General features: G+C 29.6%; 1 protein-coding gene across 1 annotated transcript; it reads right to left on the reverse strand.

The window, feature by feature from the left end:
• Positions 1-393: 393 nt before the first annotated feature.
• On the reverse strand, positions 394-2,143 carry LOC106370158 (berberine bridge enzyme-like 28). Its single transcript, XM_013810220.3, has one exon. It carries the CDS (start codon positions 2,103-2,105, stop codon positions 495-497), a length of 1,611 nt encoding a protein of 536 aa, XP_013665674.1. The 5' UTR covers positions 2,106-2,143; the 3' UTR covers positions 394-494.
• Between the last annotated feature and the right edge of the window lie 14,445 nt (positions 2,144-16,588).

A 16,588-nucleotide genomic window follows, 5' to 3' on the forward strand; every position in this document is an offset into this window, starting at 1 on the left:
AGATTGCTCATTTGACTTAACTAATCTCGATGTTTTTTATTTAGTCCCCACTTGCTAACTCTTGAAAAACTAGAAAAGACTTCTACGAAACTTGTTTGGTTCGGTTTACAACTCCTTCGAGGTCTTGGTGTTTATAATACAAAGCTTAAGAAATATCACAAAGCGTATACATATCTTAAAATCCTTTGGGTATTGATTCTTGAAATTAAGACATCATCTTACTACCGTAATTATGGGCTTAGTGCATCTGGGCGATCATGATTTAGGTTATGGAATAAATATATTTTATGATTCTTTTGGGGTTCAGAGATTGCTCACTTGACTAATTAACTAATCTCACTTGATGTTTCAGATTTAGTCTCACTTGCTTGCTCTTGAAAAGCTACTTACCAATCACACTTAAACCATGAAACTTTTATTCAACACACACATATCTTACAATCACACAGATGGTTTACGCACTTAGGATTTCTTAGATGTTGCAAATATATCTCTTACATATCGTTGAGGGATTCCAGCAGTGCTGGAATGCTCTGTTCATCGCAGAAGAAGTCTGTTGGATCAACACTTGTTTTAACTCTCACCAATCTTTCGAAGTTGTTCTTAAAATACTTCACTCCCCAACTCTTTCCTTCCTCGTACTTCGACTTTTCCTTCCCAAGATACATTCCCAAATCAATATCCATGAAATTAACATAAGCCCCTCTTGGAGATTTCGAGACGTAGGGAGTCATAAAACCGTAAACGCTGTCGACCCAATTTAGATACTTCTGTGTCTCCCTCTTGTTCTTGTCTTCTTCACCTCTCCAGTGAGCCAAATACTGAATCTCATAAAGATTCCCTTCTCGATGTGGGAATGGTGTTTCGTGCTCTGCGATTTCGCTCATTTTCCCACCAAGTGGAGTTAAGATGATCTTTGCAAGACTGCCCTCAGGCGCTTCTAGTCGCCTCCATAGCCCACGAACGGCAGATTCAGGTATCGGTTCTTGGACAAAATCATCTTTACCTTTGAAAGATAGAGACGAGCGCTCCCGGTTTGCAAGAACACCAAGAGATTCTCCTTTAGGGTAATCAGCAAACCATAATACAGACTCAATCCAACTCATTTCCGTACAGTCTTCAGCCTCAAGACCTAATATTGGAAACTTCACTTCCATCAACACCAACAGATCGTTTACCGGACCAAGATAAAGTCCGCTGAATGAAGCCTGAACCGTGTTATCGTTTGATCTCTCCAAAGTTGCTCTGATGAAAAGATCATCAGTAACCTTATCAGCAACATACTGCCATTTGTTGATGATCTGAACGGCCTGATTCTCCGATGTTTTACTGACTTTAAAGACCGTTACCGTCGACGGAACATCTACCAATCTAATCTTCCAGGACAGTACAACGCCAAAGCTCGATCCTCCACCTCCACGAATCGCCCAGAAGTAGTCCTCGCCCATTGCTTGCCGGTCAAGAATCCTTCCACGTGCATCGACCACAAGTGCGTCGATCACGTTATCCGCGGCTAGACCGTATTTTCTAAGCAATGTCCCGTAACCTCCGCCGCTGAACTGTCCTCCCACGCCGACGGTTGGGTGAGTACCAGCCGGGAAAGCAAGAGTTTTGGTGGTTTTCCCAATCTCATAGTACAACTCTCCAGCAGTTGCTCCGGTTTGGACCCAACCAGTCCGGTTGTCAACGTCAAATGTTATAGACCGAAGATACCTTAAATCAATGACAACAAAGGGTTTGTTGTACGCGACATAAGATTGACCTTCGTAGCCGTGACCATTGCTCCGAGTCCTTACATGGATTCCATGCACCCGCGCGCATCTAATCACGGTTTGAACGTCAGTGGCCTGAACCGGAGTGATGATTGAGACCGGTTTAGGTGTTGTGGGAACGGAAAGTCTTTGATTTTGTGTGGAAGAATCTAAGATGGAGAAAAAAGAAGAGTCCTTGGAGGTGTGTATGACTTTGGATGGGGTGGTATTGTCGTTTATCCGGCGAGAAAGACAATTAAGAAAGTCGTCGTGGTTAGTGACATGAGATGAAACAAGAGGAGAAAGACTCAGAAGAAAGAATGAGAAAGAGAGCAAGAAGCTTAATGACTCCATTTTTAAGATAGGTAGATAGTTGATAGATAATACGAATATGGAGAGGTTTATTTATAGGTGAAAAACTTGGGGAAACCCCAACTTTTTAATTGAGAAAAGGTCCTTTAACTTCTACAAATATTTCATACATCATTTATAAAAATGTGACCCAAAAACAATGTGCTCGAGATTTGCGTAAATGATGAAGACGTTATTAACAGGAAAAAATTACATTCAGAAGCAGTTTATGAGTTTATTTGACGCTCAAGTAGTTTGTGCTACTGAGATAATTTTTCTTAACCAAACTTATTTCTTAGTTAGGCCCTGTTTGTTTGCTCACCCAGATGATCCGTCTGGGTGAAGATGCAAATCGATGTTCGTTTTGTGCATTATAAGAGCATCTCCAACCCCACTCCATAATTTACTGCAAAATAGAGTGATAAATAGAGGGATGAACAACCAAAAAACAAATTACTCCATTTATGGAGTAATCATTTTTTTGTTTGTTTATTACTCTATTTCCCACTCCATTTTGCAGTAAATTATAGAGTGGGGTTGGAGATGCTCTAATGCTACATCCAGATGGATCACCCAGCTGAATTTTTAAAAATTTATCTCAAATTCTCACCCGAATGAAGGTGAGTCTTGATGGTGCATCTGGATGCAGATGCATTTAGTTCAGTCCAAAATAATAAATGACAAAATGACCTTTTAAAATCAAAATATTATTTTCAAACCCTAAATTCTATTTTTTGCATATACATTTTTCTGTTATAACCAAAAAATGCATTTTCTCGCAAAAACTGAAAACACATTTTCCCGCCAAAACCGCAAGATGCGATTTTTCGCAAAAAAAGAGTAAAACACACATTTCCATAAAAACACATTTTTCGGCCAAACCAGTAAAACCAAATTTTCGAGAAAACCGAAAAATCGCATTTTCCCGTCAAAACAAAAAAAAACGCATTTTTCCGCCAAAACCCAAAAAACGCATTTTCCCGCGAAACTCCAAAAAGCATTTTCCAGCCAAAACCGCAAAAAATATTTTTTCGCCAAAACCAGAAAACACAATTTTCTTGCCAAAACTGGAAAACACAATTTTCCGCCAAAACCGGAAAAAATGCATTTTCTCGACAAAATCTGAAAACACAATTTTTCCGCCAAAACCGGAAAACGGAATTTTCTCGCCAAAACCGGAAAAAACGCATTTTCCCGCCAAAATCGGAAAACACAATTTTCCCGCCAAAACCGGAAAACAGAATTTTCCTACCAAAACCGGAAAACGCATTTTCCCGCCAAAACCGGAAAAACGCATTTTCCCGCCAAAACCGAAAAACAGAATTTTCCCGCCAAAACCGAAAAATAGAATTTTCCCGCCAAAACCCGTAAAATGCATTTTCCCGCCAAAACCGGAAAACGGAATTTTTCCGTCAAAACCGGAAAAACGCATTTTCCCGCCAAAACTGGAAAACACATTTTTTGTCAAAATCGAAAAAATGTATTTTCCGCCAAAATCAGAAAAATGTATTTTCCCACCCAAAACCGGAAAAATGTATTTTCTCGTCGAAACCGCAAAAATGCTTTTCCCGCCAAAATCGTGAAAATGTTTTTCCCGCCAAAATCGCGAAAAAATCTTTTCCCGCCAAAATCGCGGAAAAAAACTTTTCCCGTCAAAAACATTTTTCCCGCCAAAACCGTAAAACACACTTTTTCCGTCCAAACCGCAAAACGTATTTTTCTGCCAAACCCATAAAAACGTATTTTCCGCCAAAACAACGAAAATGCACTTTTTCGCCAAAAACACATTTTTCTTCAAAAACCGCAAAAATATTTTCCGCCAAAACCGTAAAAATGCTATTTTTCCGCTGAAACGTAAAAAATTATATTTTAATCATTTTATTAACAAGTCCACTGGATGTAGATGGAAGTTAAAAAATGAAAAGCAAACGAACATAGTTGCATTCAGATGATTCATCTGGATGCATGGACGAAATGAAGAAACAAACGACACCCAGATGGAGCATCTGGATAAGACATCTAGATGGACCATCTGAATGCATTTTCCAGATGTACAAACGAACATGGCCTTATAAACTAATTAAATAAGCTTATAACTAATTGATATCGCCCTAACTATTTTGTTGAGCAACTGAAATTCATTAAAAGAGGTGAAACTAGGTGGGACTTGACCCAGAGTTCAACCAGAGATGAGATCACCCTAACTATTTAATATCTTACTTTTGTGGGATTTATTCACGGTTCTTCCTAACAAACAAAAGAAAATGAGTCCCATGTATCATTTTCTTCGTTTCCTCCTCTTAAGTTCTTTATTTCTTTTTTGTAAAATGATTGTTGTTTTTTCTGAACTTTTTTTAAAGAAAATATGTTTATAATCAATGTCTTTATTATTCAATTTATCTTTTGAGATATGTCAAACTATATTTTTGATGGAACAAATCGTTCAACAAATAAGAAACAAAAAAAATCACTTTTGTTTAGAACTTTTAAGATTAAAGCCATGAATTAGGATTGAAAGCTATCACATATGGTAAAAATACATAGAATAACAAGTTGAGAATGTAAAGAATTGTGGAAAATTGACGAGATAGGCGGAAATTAGGGTTTCTGGTCGACAATGCCAAAGGAAGAAGAAGATGTTATTTTCGCAATTTTGCAACATTAATGAAAAATGAAAAGTCGTGTGTACATTACATTCAAACTGTACATGTGTACACCTAATTTTGTATTATACATCAAAGTGATTGTATACACATTTTTAGTTTTTTTTTGTAGGTTTTCTATCTAAATAACTAAGTCTCTGCAACTTCATGAACTCAAGATAATGTTAACACAATGTACATGTGAATTTCTTTTCCTTCTTCCCATGTACACACAGGGTTGTGCTACTAAGGTAGTTTACGAAAATCTCGAGCACATTGTTTTTGGGTCACAATTCTTCTCATATACGCCGCGATTCTTCCCAAATATCATCATTCACACCTTATTTAAGAGCTTCAGATTAGTGTGTGTGTTTTCATGCTAGCTTCATGTGTACATCAACTTCATAATGTACATATACATATGTACATTAACTTCAAAGTGTACATGTGTACATTAACTTCAAATTGAACATATGTCAATTTACATTTGTTCTTTAAACTACATGTGTACACTTACATATGTTTTTTAAATTCTTCAATTCAACCAAATTGCACCATATTTTCATACAAGAGTTCTCCATACAATATAATAATTAAAACATCAAATATACTTTTACGACACGACTATCCTTGCAGTTCCAAAAAAGTAATCTGATGGTGATGAATCACGGCGGATATGAAGAGATCGTGTTCTTCATTTTGTTTTCCAGATTTTTTTCTTGAGATTTCTCACGATTTCTCATTTTATTCTTCAACATTTTGTTCTTTTTTTTTTTACAACAAAAGGCTAAGAAACTAAGAAGATTCCTGATCCGAGAGCCACCTCGGGAGAACTGAATCAACATAAACCATAGCATATGGTGAAGTCCTAGCACCTCGTGTCAGCTTGTCCGCCAGAACATTTTGTTCAGGTGACGATCTATCAACTTTTTCATTTTGTTTCTCTTTTACCATTAAAATCATTGTTTTCCGTATTTCTTCTTGGGATTTCTTTGCCATTAGAATTATTTCTTGTTACAAAGGAAAATGAAATTGAAAATTATGGAACCCATTTAATTGTAAGAATAAACATAGTTAGCTAGTTGTAAAAAACTATTTTAAAAATAATAAAAAACTTAAAACTGTCAATGAAAATCTTATATATTAAAACAGAAGTCACAACCTTGATTCATGTGTGATTTTTTTAAAGAAATGGACCTAATGGACATTTTCTTAAAAAGTCATGTTACATTTAATTTCTAATCTTATCATTTAAATTTTGGGCCTACCAGAAATTTTTATTGGGCTATAAATAATTGGATTTAAACAATAGATGATCCATTGGATTTATAGATAGTATAAATTAAATAAATATAATTTAATGTTGTAATACTATACCTCCATATGTTAAATATTTAAATATTTGTCGATGTTAACTTTAAAAATTATAAAGATTTTTTTTTAAATAACAAAAATCATATTATCTAACAATGATTGATCTTTACTACCTTAAACCAAATGAAAACAAATTTTAAACTATATAGCTTATTTTTAATTTAAACTATATAGATTATTTTAAAAATTAAACAAAAACTAAATGTTTAATTATTTACTCGATAATATAAATCTATGAAGCGAAAAGTTTAATTTTTTAAAAACTTTCTAAATTTGTGAAATGTTACAATGTCTTTGAATATGACAATAAAACAATATTTTACTAATCTTTATATATATAATTACGATTTTAATAATGAAATAATAATCCAAAATATATATATAGAAGAAGATACAAATACATGTAAAATTTGAAAAAATCTATTCAATGAAAAAATTTACCGTAAACTTATTATGTTTTAAAAATTGATAGACACATATATATTATAATATATACCAATTTAGAATTGAAAACAAAATATTTATATAAAATTAAATGAAAACAAAAACCCGCGCGGTTGCGCGGATCGAGATCTAGTCTATACTATTAAAAGGGAAGAAAATCTAAAAAATCTACCTATGAAATGTTACTGCACCATTTCATTTTTTAGTCCAACCTATAATATAAAACCAAAGATAACTAACCCTTTTTAAGCAACCAAATAAAATCTTCTAACATTTTAATAAAATCTATAATATATATCCAACCAAAAAGTATAATTAACCTCTATTAAAAAAATCAAATAATATCCTATAACTTTTAAAATATCTACGTACGTTACGGTCTTGGGGATTGGTTAAGGTCTTGGATATTGACTCATTTTTGTATTCGATCATGGTTTTAAATATCTGTATAAACCATAGTTTATACCAATTCTTCACACCATCATGTGTTAAGGTCTTGGGGATTGGTTAAGAGTTTGGGTATTGACTCCTTTTTGTACACGATCATGGGAAGGAGAATTATGATTGTCATGGGGAAAAGGAAATAATAATATGCAAACATATTTGCTGTATATATGTTACAAAACTGTGAATATGAGGAAAGTTTTAGAGGTCAAGGAGTTTATAAAAGAATCACTGATCATGATCATGGTGGCAAGCACAGTTCCAGATTCATTAGTCTAAATAGAAAAGGAGTCGATAATCATAACTATACAAATATATTACTATAATTCACACATTTATCAATAATGACTAACCATTTAAATATTATTTTCAGTTTAAAGGATCCAAGTGGTCTAGAATAAAAATCGGAGGATTTAAGCTACATTTTCAAATATTGGATAGCCTAACAAAATATTCTAACAATAAACATATATTACATTTTTTTACTTTTAATCAAATAGTGTAATTAATGATAATACTTATAACATTTAATACTTTTAGAAAATGTAACCTTACTACTTTTAAATAATTATATTTTATTCACAAAAATACTTAAAATTTTATTTTAATTGAATTAGTCGCTTCCCATAAAAATAAATTATTTGACTAATATGTATATCAAATTAAGACTTCGGCTATAATAAAAATTAAATCTATACAATTAAAATAAAATCATTCTAAAAATCTAATATAAGAAGAATGTTGAACCCATGTATAACTATTTATTATTCTACCATTAATGATTCTACCTATACAATATTTTTAATATTTATAATCCCAAAATATTATTCCTATGATACTTTTTCTCTAACAATATTTCATCGACCACGGTTTATGTAACAACGTTAAAAACTTAATATAAAAATATTATTGGACAGGATCTAAACGTAATGGATCCGGATCGGTTCAGGTATATAGAACCCGAAAAGATTCAAAATATCTAAAAACCTAAAAATACCTGAAACATGAAAAAAAAACCAGAAACTCCAAAAAAAATAAATATCTAAAAATTAAAAAATTTACCCGAAAGCTGATCCAAGAAACTGAAAAATACCCAAAATTTTAGTCAAATAAAAAAATATATTTTTAAAAAATTGAAATTTTACCCAAACCCAAAACTATAACCGTAAAACCAAACCCAAAATTTGAAAACCATCTATAATACTGAAAACATATTTGAGATACCTAAATATACCTAATACACAGAAAATATTTTGGATACTTTGGGTACCGATCGAGGCTCGGATAGGACCCATACTTGAACAAAAAATCGCAGTCCAAAAAAGAATATTATAGGTATGGATCCGTACACGAACCAAACCTATATTTTTGGGGTGATTTCAGCTTTTTTTTGTTCAAATAAAATGTCCAGACCTAAAAAAAATTGTAAAAAAGTGTACATATAAAATTTTGAATAAAATAATTCATTGGTTATACAATTTTAAATTTTTTTTAAAAAATTACTTTTTTGATATAATACAACTTTGAATTATAATATAATCCAAAAAAACTAGAAAGCGCGGTTCAAAATCTAGTAACTCTATTAAATAGCTCTGAGAAAACTTGCTCGGTTTGGAAATGGTAGAACTTTTAAAACTTGTTTGATTATTCTGTGTTGGTTTTCGAGATTTGTTATAAGTAAAATTGTTTCGGATCGGAACAGATATTAACGTAGTTAAAAATTATTAATATTTGTACATCAATAAATGTTGAGTCACGTTACATTTTGTCATAAAATGAATATATTTGTACTTCGTATTACGTTATTTAGATTTTCAAATCCTCTTCGTGACAAGAAAAAGAAAGAAAGATGTTCAGACTTTTACGTTAATATTTGTACATCAATCTATAATATATGTACATAAATTTATACTATTAGTTGCGAAATAATTCTATGTATTCAAAATTTTACAAAATAGTTAAAATCGTTATTACCCTTAATAAATATTTTTTTAATAAATAAATATATATTACCCCCTGTATTTCAGTTTAGTTATCGTTGTATAGTAAATTTTTTTTTACAAGATAAGTGTTGTTTTATAATTTCAATGCAAAATTTATTAATTTTATATTTTAATCTATTTTCTATTTGTTGAAATGTGAATATGTGTATTAGTAAGGATGTTTTTATTTAGTAAATATACAAAATTTAATGTTTTCTTTAATTAATGTGTTCAAATCTAAAACCACAACTAAAATGAAACGGAGAAGTACATAGTAGTTAATTATAATTTATTTTATAATTAATGTTAACATTAATAACATCCACCTAACACATTAATACCAAACATTATATAATATTTCGCAGCCTCATCTTATCTACTTTTAGTGCAATTAACATAACTATATTATTTCTCCGCGCTATGCGTGGATAATATATTTAAATTTGTTATATTTATCATTTTTATTTGTTTGTGAATTTTTGTATATTAAATTATATATAACTAATTTTTAAATTTGATTTTTTTTATATATTTTTAGTTTGAAGTAAGTATATCTATTATATGTAACACAATTAACTAATAAAATATGAAGAATCAAGTCCGAGATTTTAGAGTTAAACATAAATTATCTTAGTTTAAAAGATCGGAATCTCATCTCGAATAAATTCACGAAAAGAAAAAGTACTCCAATAACCTACTTAAAATATAAAACCCCATTTTCAAAAAAAAAAACGTACTTAATTGTAACAAACAAATTTTGAATTTTGAAAACTGACAATTGAATATCGATCTACAATATTATTTTAATATATCTAATGGTAAAATATTAATTGTAACAAACAAATTTTGAATTTTGTAATATTACATGAATTAGAAGTCTTTAAAATCTAAAATCTATTTTATTAATTTATTTATTTTAAAGTAATTTTAAAATTATCAAAAATATACTATATTTAAAATTATTTATTTAAATATATCCAAATATGATGTCTCATTTTTATGTGTGTTTGCGTTGAGCATATTTAATTTGTAGTTTGTATATTTTATAACACTTTGTTGCGTGCCGTTCTATGGTTTTAATAAATGTGTTGTCATTTCATTTTTATTACTACTAACATGTTTTTTTGGTGATCAGTGATAATGTATTTTTAATGTTATGTATTATATTTTATCGTATATTTCCTAACTCTTCGTGCTGACACTTTTTTTAGAATCATTTTAATTAGATAATAAGTTTAAAGATTTAAATAAAATTGTGTATATTGTAAATTTAGACTTTTTATTGTAACTGAGCACTATCAATTATGGAAATTATATTATGATTTTATTTTACTAAATCTTTCTTTTTGTGTATATTTTTTGTTTTATTTTGTATTTTTACAATTTTATTGCCTTACTCTTTAATTGCAGAGAATTGCTATTTCTAATTTTTGTTTCATATATCTTAAAAGTCTTCGGCTGATTTTTATTTGTTTTCTTTCTCCAATTACAATTTACAGTTCGACTGTTTCTTTTTTTGTGATCAAACTACTAATATCATCAGATAGAAAAGTTTAAACTCCAAGAATGGAATGAGTATTTGTGCTAGAGAAAACTGATTTAGCCATTAATATAGTCAGATATTATAATATTAGAAGGTATGAAAACTCTTCTCTGTTGTCCTACGCAGGACATAATTAAGTTATTGTCAATTGATTCTATATATGTGATAACTGGAAATACATTTTTATATCTTCCTTACATCATTTTTAATTGGTTTACGGTTCGACTATTTCTAATATACTGAGAGTAACATAATATTAGATGTTGATTATCTCCTTCCAATTAGGAATGCACAGAATGAGAGAAATTCAAGGTGAAACCACTTTACAATTTTGTCCTCATATTTGTATAGAGTTAGTTTATAGATTACTCTATTTGTTTCAAAATGTAATCAGTTTTAATTAAAATCTGTAATATTTAAAGTTATTACTTTAAAAAACTGTCATTTAATATATAAATTTAATCAATTACACAACAATTTACATAATTTAATTGGCCTTACAATATCCAATAAATATAAAGTTACATTGAAATATAAAAACAATTTATATGGTGAAACAAAAAATACTTTTAAACCATTATATTATAAAACAAAGGGAAAATTCAAATTATATTGGAACATTAGAATAGTAAGAATCAGAAAAGCTGAAATCTCAACGTCGATCATTTACGTCGGCCATGCCTTAGACTTTTCCAATGTATTCCTCTATTTTTTTCTCTAAAATAGAAGAATTTCATAATAGAGATGGATTTGTCTCCGATGTATTTTTCTATTTTCTCTCCCAAAAAAGAATATTCTTGATATATTCTTTTCTAAGTTTATAAATAACATTTTTTATTTGTGAAAGTTGAAAACCAGCGCAATTTATTTTAGTATTTTCTAAAATTATGATATTATTCACATTAAATATTTCTTTACAAACTATTATGTAAATAAAAAATATAATTATATTTATATAAATAATATATTTCACTAAAAAAATATTTTCGGTTATAATTGTTTAAGTAAAAAGTTAAAGGATCATTCTGTAAAAACAAATAGAAGAGGTGACAAGGCAAATATATAGTTTCTCATTGGCCGATTATTTTCGCCTACGTGGACACTCTATCTGAGGCTTATATACTCGAGTTTTAATTAAAATATGTAATATTTATAAGTTATTACTTTAGAAAACTGTCATTTAATATATAAATTTAATCAATTACACAATAAGTTACATAATTTAATTGGCCACACAATATCCAATAAGTATAAAGTTACATTGAAGTATAAAAACAATTTATATAGTGAAACAAAAAAATACTTTTAAACCATTATATTATAAAACAAAGGAAATATTCAAATTATATTGACACATTAGAATAGTAAGAATCAGAAAAGCTGAAATCTCAACGTGGATCATTTACGTCGGCCATGCCTTAGACCATCTCCAATGTATTCCTCTATTTTTTTCTCTAAAATAGAGGAATTTCATAATATAGATGGATTTGTCTCCGATGTATTTTTCTATTTTCTCTTCTGAAAAAGAATATTCTTGATATATTCTTTTTTAAGTTTACAAATAATACTTTTTATTTGTGAAAGTTGAAAACCAACCCAATTTATTTTAGTATTTTATAAAATTATGATATTATTTACACTAAATATTTCTTTACAAACTATTATGTAAATAAAAATATAATTGTATTTATATAAATAATATATTTCACAAAAAAAATATTTTCGGTTATAATTATTTAAATAAAAAGTTAAAGGATCATTTTTTAAAAACAAATAGAAGAAGTGACATGGCAAAAATATAATTTCTCATTGGCTGATTTTATTTTTGGCTACGTAGACACCCTATCTAAGGTTTATATCCTCTTTTTATTACTTGTTTGATCCCTACGCAGTAACCCGTTCAACTAAATAAAAAAAAAAGACTTTGAATAATTTATTATTAAATAGGTAAAGATAATTATTATATACATATTGTATTATATCCAAAATAATATTTTCAGTTATATAAATAAAATTACAAAATAGAAATATCCATAAATATTAAATAAATATAAATATTTCTAAAATATTTATACTTCTCGAATATTTTCAATTATTTGAACTCAATAACAAAAATATATATATTTGATTAAAATATAAATTGATGTTCAATTTAAACATTTAAAACTATAAAATAACTTATCATAATGGTTTTGGAATTAATATTGTATATAATAATAAATATTGAAAAAATGATTATGGCCAATAATAAATAATTAGTCGCGTAACATTTTGTCAATGAAGATGAATATATTTGTATTAAATATCACGTTATTCAGATTTTCAAATCCTCGTTAATATTTGTATATCAAGAATAATAAATAATGAGTCATAATGATAACCATCGAAGTGATACGAAAACACGTGGTCGTAGATACTTCTCTGCTCTCTCTGTTTTCAATTAAGTCTTACTTTAGCATTTTCACGAAAATTTAAAAAATTATATAATAAACTAATATATTTTTATTTAACATATGATTAATAAAATAAAATTGATTTAGATAAAAGCTTATTGGTTATTTAAAAAGGTAAAAAATAAATTTAGTATATAAAGTTACATAAAATTGTAGAATAACACTTGTTTTGAAACACAAATAAAATTCATAATACAATTTTTCATGTTTACAATACCATTTTTACTTTCACTTTTAATGAAAGGTAAAAAACATTTATAAATCTAGGGTTAACTAATCTAGACTTAGAGTTTAGAGTTGAACGGTGAAGTAGAGTTTTTGAAATGTGAAATTTAAGACTCTATAAATATATAAATAAATATTTTAATTTTTTTTTGAAATAATTTCAAACATAATTTACGATTTTCAAAAAAAATTGAAAAAAAATTCGAAAAAAAGAAATTTTTTTTTAAAAATTATAAAAAAGTTTGAATTAAAAAAAGTATAATTCGAAAACAAAAAAAGAATATTTTTAATTTATTTTTAATTTATTTAAATAAGTATTTATTATATATATATATAACAATGATATAAGAGTCTTTTGCCACGAAGATATATATATATATATATATATATATAACAATGATATAAGAGTCTTTTGCCACGAAGAGGATATTTTTGAAAATTTTCTTTTTATTAGCGGTAAAGATAAATAATGTTACCATGAACGTGGTAAACATAAAAAAAAATTCGATAGTAAATCTAAATAGTCACTTATTATGAAACATAAGGATAAGGAGTATGAATCAAATGAAAAAGGTTCATAGCACCCAAAAAAAGGTGAAGGGACTCGATCTGATTTTCTTTATCGTTGGTTCTACCACATATTGCCTTACTCATAAAGGAGGCCATTTTTATATTATTGAACCTATAAATTTTATCTATTCTTCTAATGAGCTTCAGCTCAGTACACAATATTCGTTAAATCTAATCCAAAAATCTAACAGAGTACTAATAATCATAACATATATAAACATCTACTTTAATGCTACAGAGGGTTGGATCTTGGCTTGCCTACTTATCCTTCCATATGACATGTCCTTTCTATCACCATGCTACCTCGTCCTAATAGCTGATATACTTAACTGAATCCCTTGTTCCTTAGTCACTAAATCAACCATTCCTACATGACCAAGTAACAAAGAGGTGGCTTGATCTCCAACCAGTCATCCAGAACAGTCCAGACGTTAGCCGTGCTCAACATCTCACAATAAAATATTGATCCGCATTATCAGCCAGAACATCATCTCGGCCTACCGGCTCTTAAGCTCTTAAACCCCACAACTACTCACAACAGCCGACTTTAATTCACCTAAACTCATCCAATTTTTTATCTGGTCCGTCAATCGCTCTTAACCAGTCTTGATATTCTGATCATAAACTCACTGTGGCTCATTTGTTTAAATACTCAGCCCCAAAAGACTCTTGGTTCACAGACATCTCCACCTACCTTGGTCAATACATGTATCTATCACACCTGCTCAGAATCCAACAAACCCGACTACACTTTACATATGGATCCAACAGCCATTTCATCAGTTTTTCTGAACACCAATCTAACCCATTAATTACTAGCTTCGGCCCTAACCATCGTTTAACACTCTGACCATGCGAGGGCTTAGTCTCCTTGTCAGAATTCAACTTTCCTCCTAGACATCGAAAACCCATGGCACGATCCAATCATCCATAGATCCATAGCCTTCGGGTGAATCCGATTGGCGCTATGGATGAACGGTTACATCCTCCTCTCATTATCTTGATTGTTTACTTTTTTCTTCTGCATAAAGATCAAGGAAAATTAACCGTAGGGCCGAGTAATAGACCATGGCTGTAGCGGGTCTGATCACATGATCCATGGATCATGGCCGTTTGGCATGATCAAAGTATTGATCTAGTTCCTCAAAAACAAGGATATTCTCATGCAATCAAATTTGTTAAGAGCGAGAGCTTAACTGAGTTAAAAACCATGATGCTGAGCTCCATCACGAGACTAGTGTGAAAGACAACAACATACTATTGTTACCTCTTCTTATAAAGCGTTGTGCAGATATAAGGAGGAAGGTTTTTCGGCGAGACTGTGTACAGCGATGAGATGGTGCAGTAGAACAAACCAGAGTGGAGAATGTTGACACCATCGAGATAAATGGGTTCTTTGGCGGAAGAGGTTAGTTATTCGGAGGTGGTAAGGGAGGGATTGGAGAAATGAAACTGTTTTTTTATGTTTCAAATTCCGCCTCTTGAGGTGGTATTCTTTTCTATTAAATTTAAAGTATAAATTATTTTTTCTATTAACTCACAATAATCTTAGATATAAATTACTGATGAAATTTATATTTTTCAATAAAGGAAGTTTTGATAGGAGTTTTACAAATGCTATATCCAATAAGCATGGATTTGTTAGAGAAAACTAAAAACTTTCAAATCCCTAATACAATAAGCCCCGCCTAAGTATACCAATTAGAACGATTATGTTAGATTTTGTAAAAGTGTGTGACTAAGGCCATGTTCATTTTTGTATCCAGACGTTGCATTTGGATGTTAATATTCAGATGTTGTTCGTTTACACACTATTGTAGTAACATCTAGATACAAAATCTATAATATCTAGAATAACTAGATATTTAAGATTCAAAAAAATGTAGAGTTTGATGATACATTTGCATCTCAAAATCTAAAAGATCTAAATATCATTAATACAAATATAAATAATTAAATAAGTTATTATGATCATTATATAATATTTTTAATCGGAAAATCGTGTTTTCCTGCTGAAACTAGAAAACCTCATTTTCAAGTCAAAACAAAAATCAGGTTTTTCCGCCAAAATTATAAAATCGTGTTTTCCGCCAAAACAGTAAAATCGCATTCTCTCGCCAAAACCGTAAAATTAAATTTTTTTCGTCAAAACGAAAAAGTATGTTTTTCGCCTAAGCCGTAAAATCGTATTTTCTGTCAAAATCGTAAAATCACGTTATCCCATCAAAACGTCAAAATATGTCTCCTGTCAAAACCGTAAAATATCATTTCCCGCAAAAACTATGAAATCAAGTATTCCCGCAAAAACATAAAAATAAGTTTTCTCGTCAAAACAAAAAAAAAATGCATTTTCGCAAAACGGAAAATCATGTTTTCCCGGAAATCCCAAAAATCATATTTTCTAGTTAAAGTTGAAAAATCGTGTTTTTCGTCAAAACCAAAAAATCGTGTTTTCCTGCAAACATGGAAAATCATTTTTTTCCTCCAAACCCGTAAAATTGTGTGTTTTCCCCAAAACCGTAAAATTACAATTTCATGTCAGAATCAGAATCGCTTTTTCCTACCAATTACGGAAACTGAAAAATCACATTTTCGCCAAAACTTGAAAATCATATTTTTCTCGCTAAAATCAGAAAAACTCATTTTTCCGTCAAAACCGAAAATCATGTTTTCAATCATGTTTTTCCACCAAAACCATAAAATTATGTGTTACTCGTCAAAGTAGCAAAATCATATTTTTGCCAAAACCGCAAATTGTGTTTTCCATTAAAATTTTAAAATTTAGTTTTTCGTCAAAACTCGTAAAATG

Source organism: Brassica napus, chromosome C7 (assembly GCF_020379485.1).
Source record: "Brassica napus cultivar Da-Ae chromosome C7, Da-Ae, whole genome shotgun sequence".
NCBI lineage: Eukaryota > Viridiplantae > Streptophyta > Magnoliopsida > Brassicales > Brassicaceae > Brassica > Brassica napus.

Excerpts from the sequence above, each read along its gene's own strand:
- LOC106370158 (XM_013810220.3), bottom strand. The coding sequence starts at position 2,105 with ATGGAGTCATTAAGCTTCTTGCTCTCTTTCTCATTCTTTCTTCTGAGT.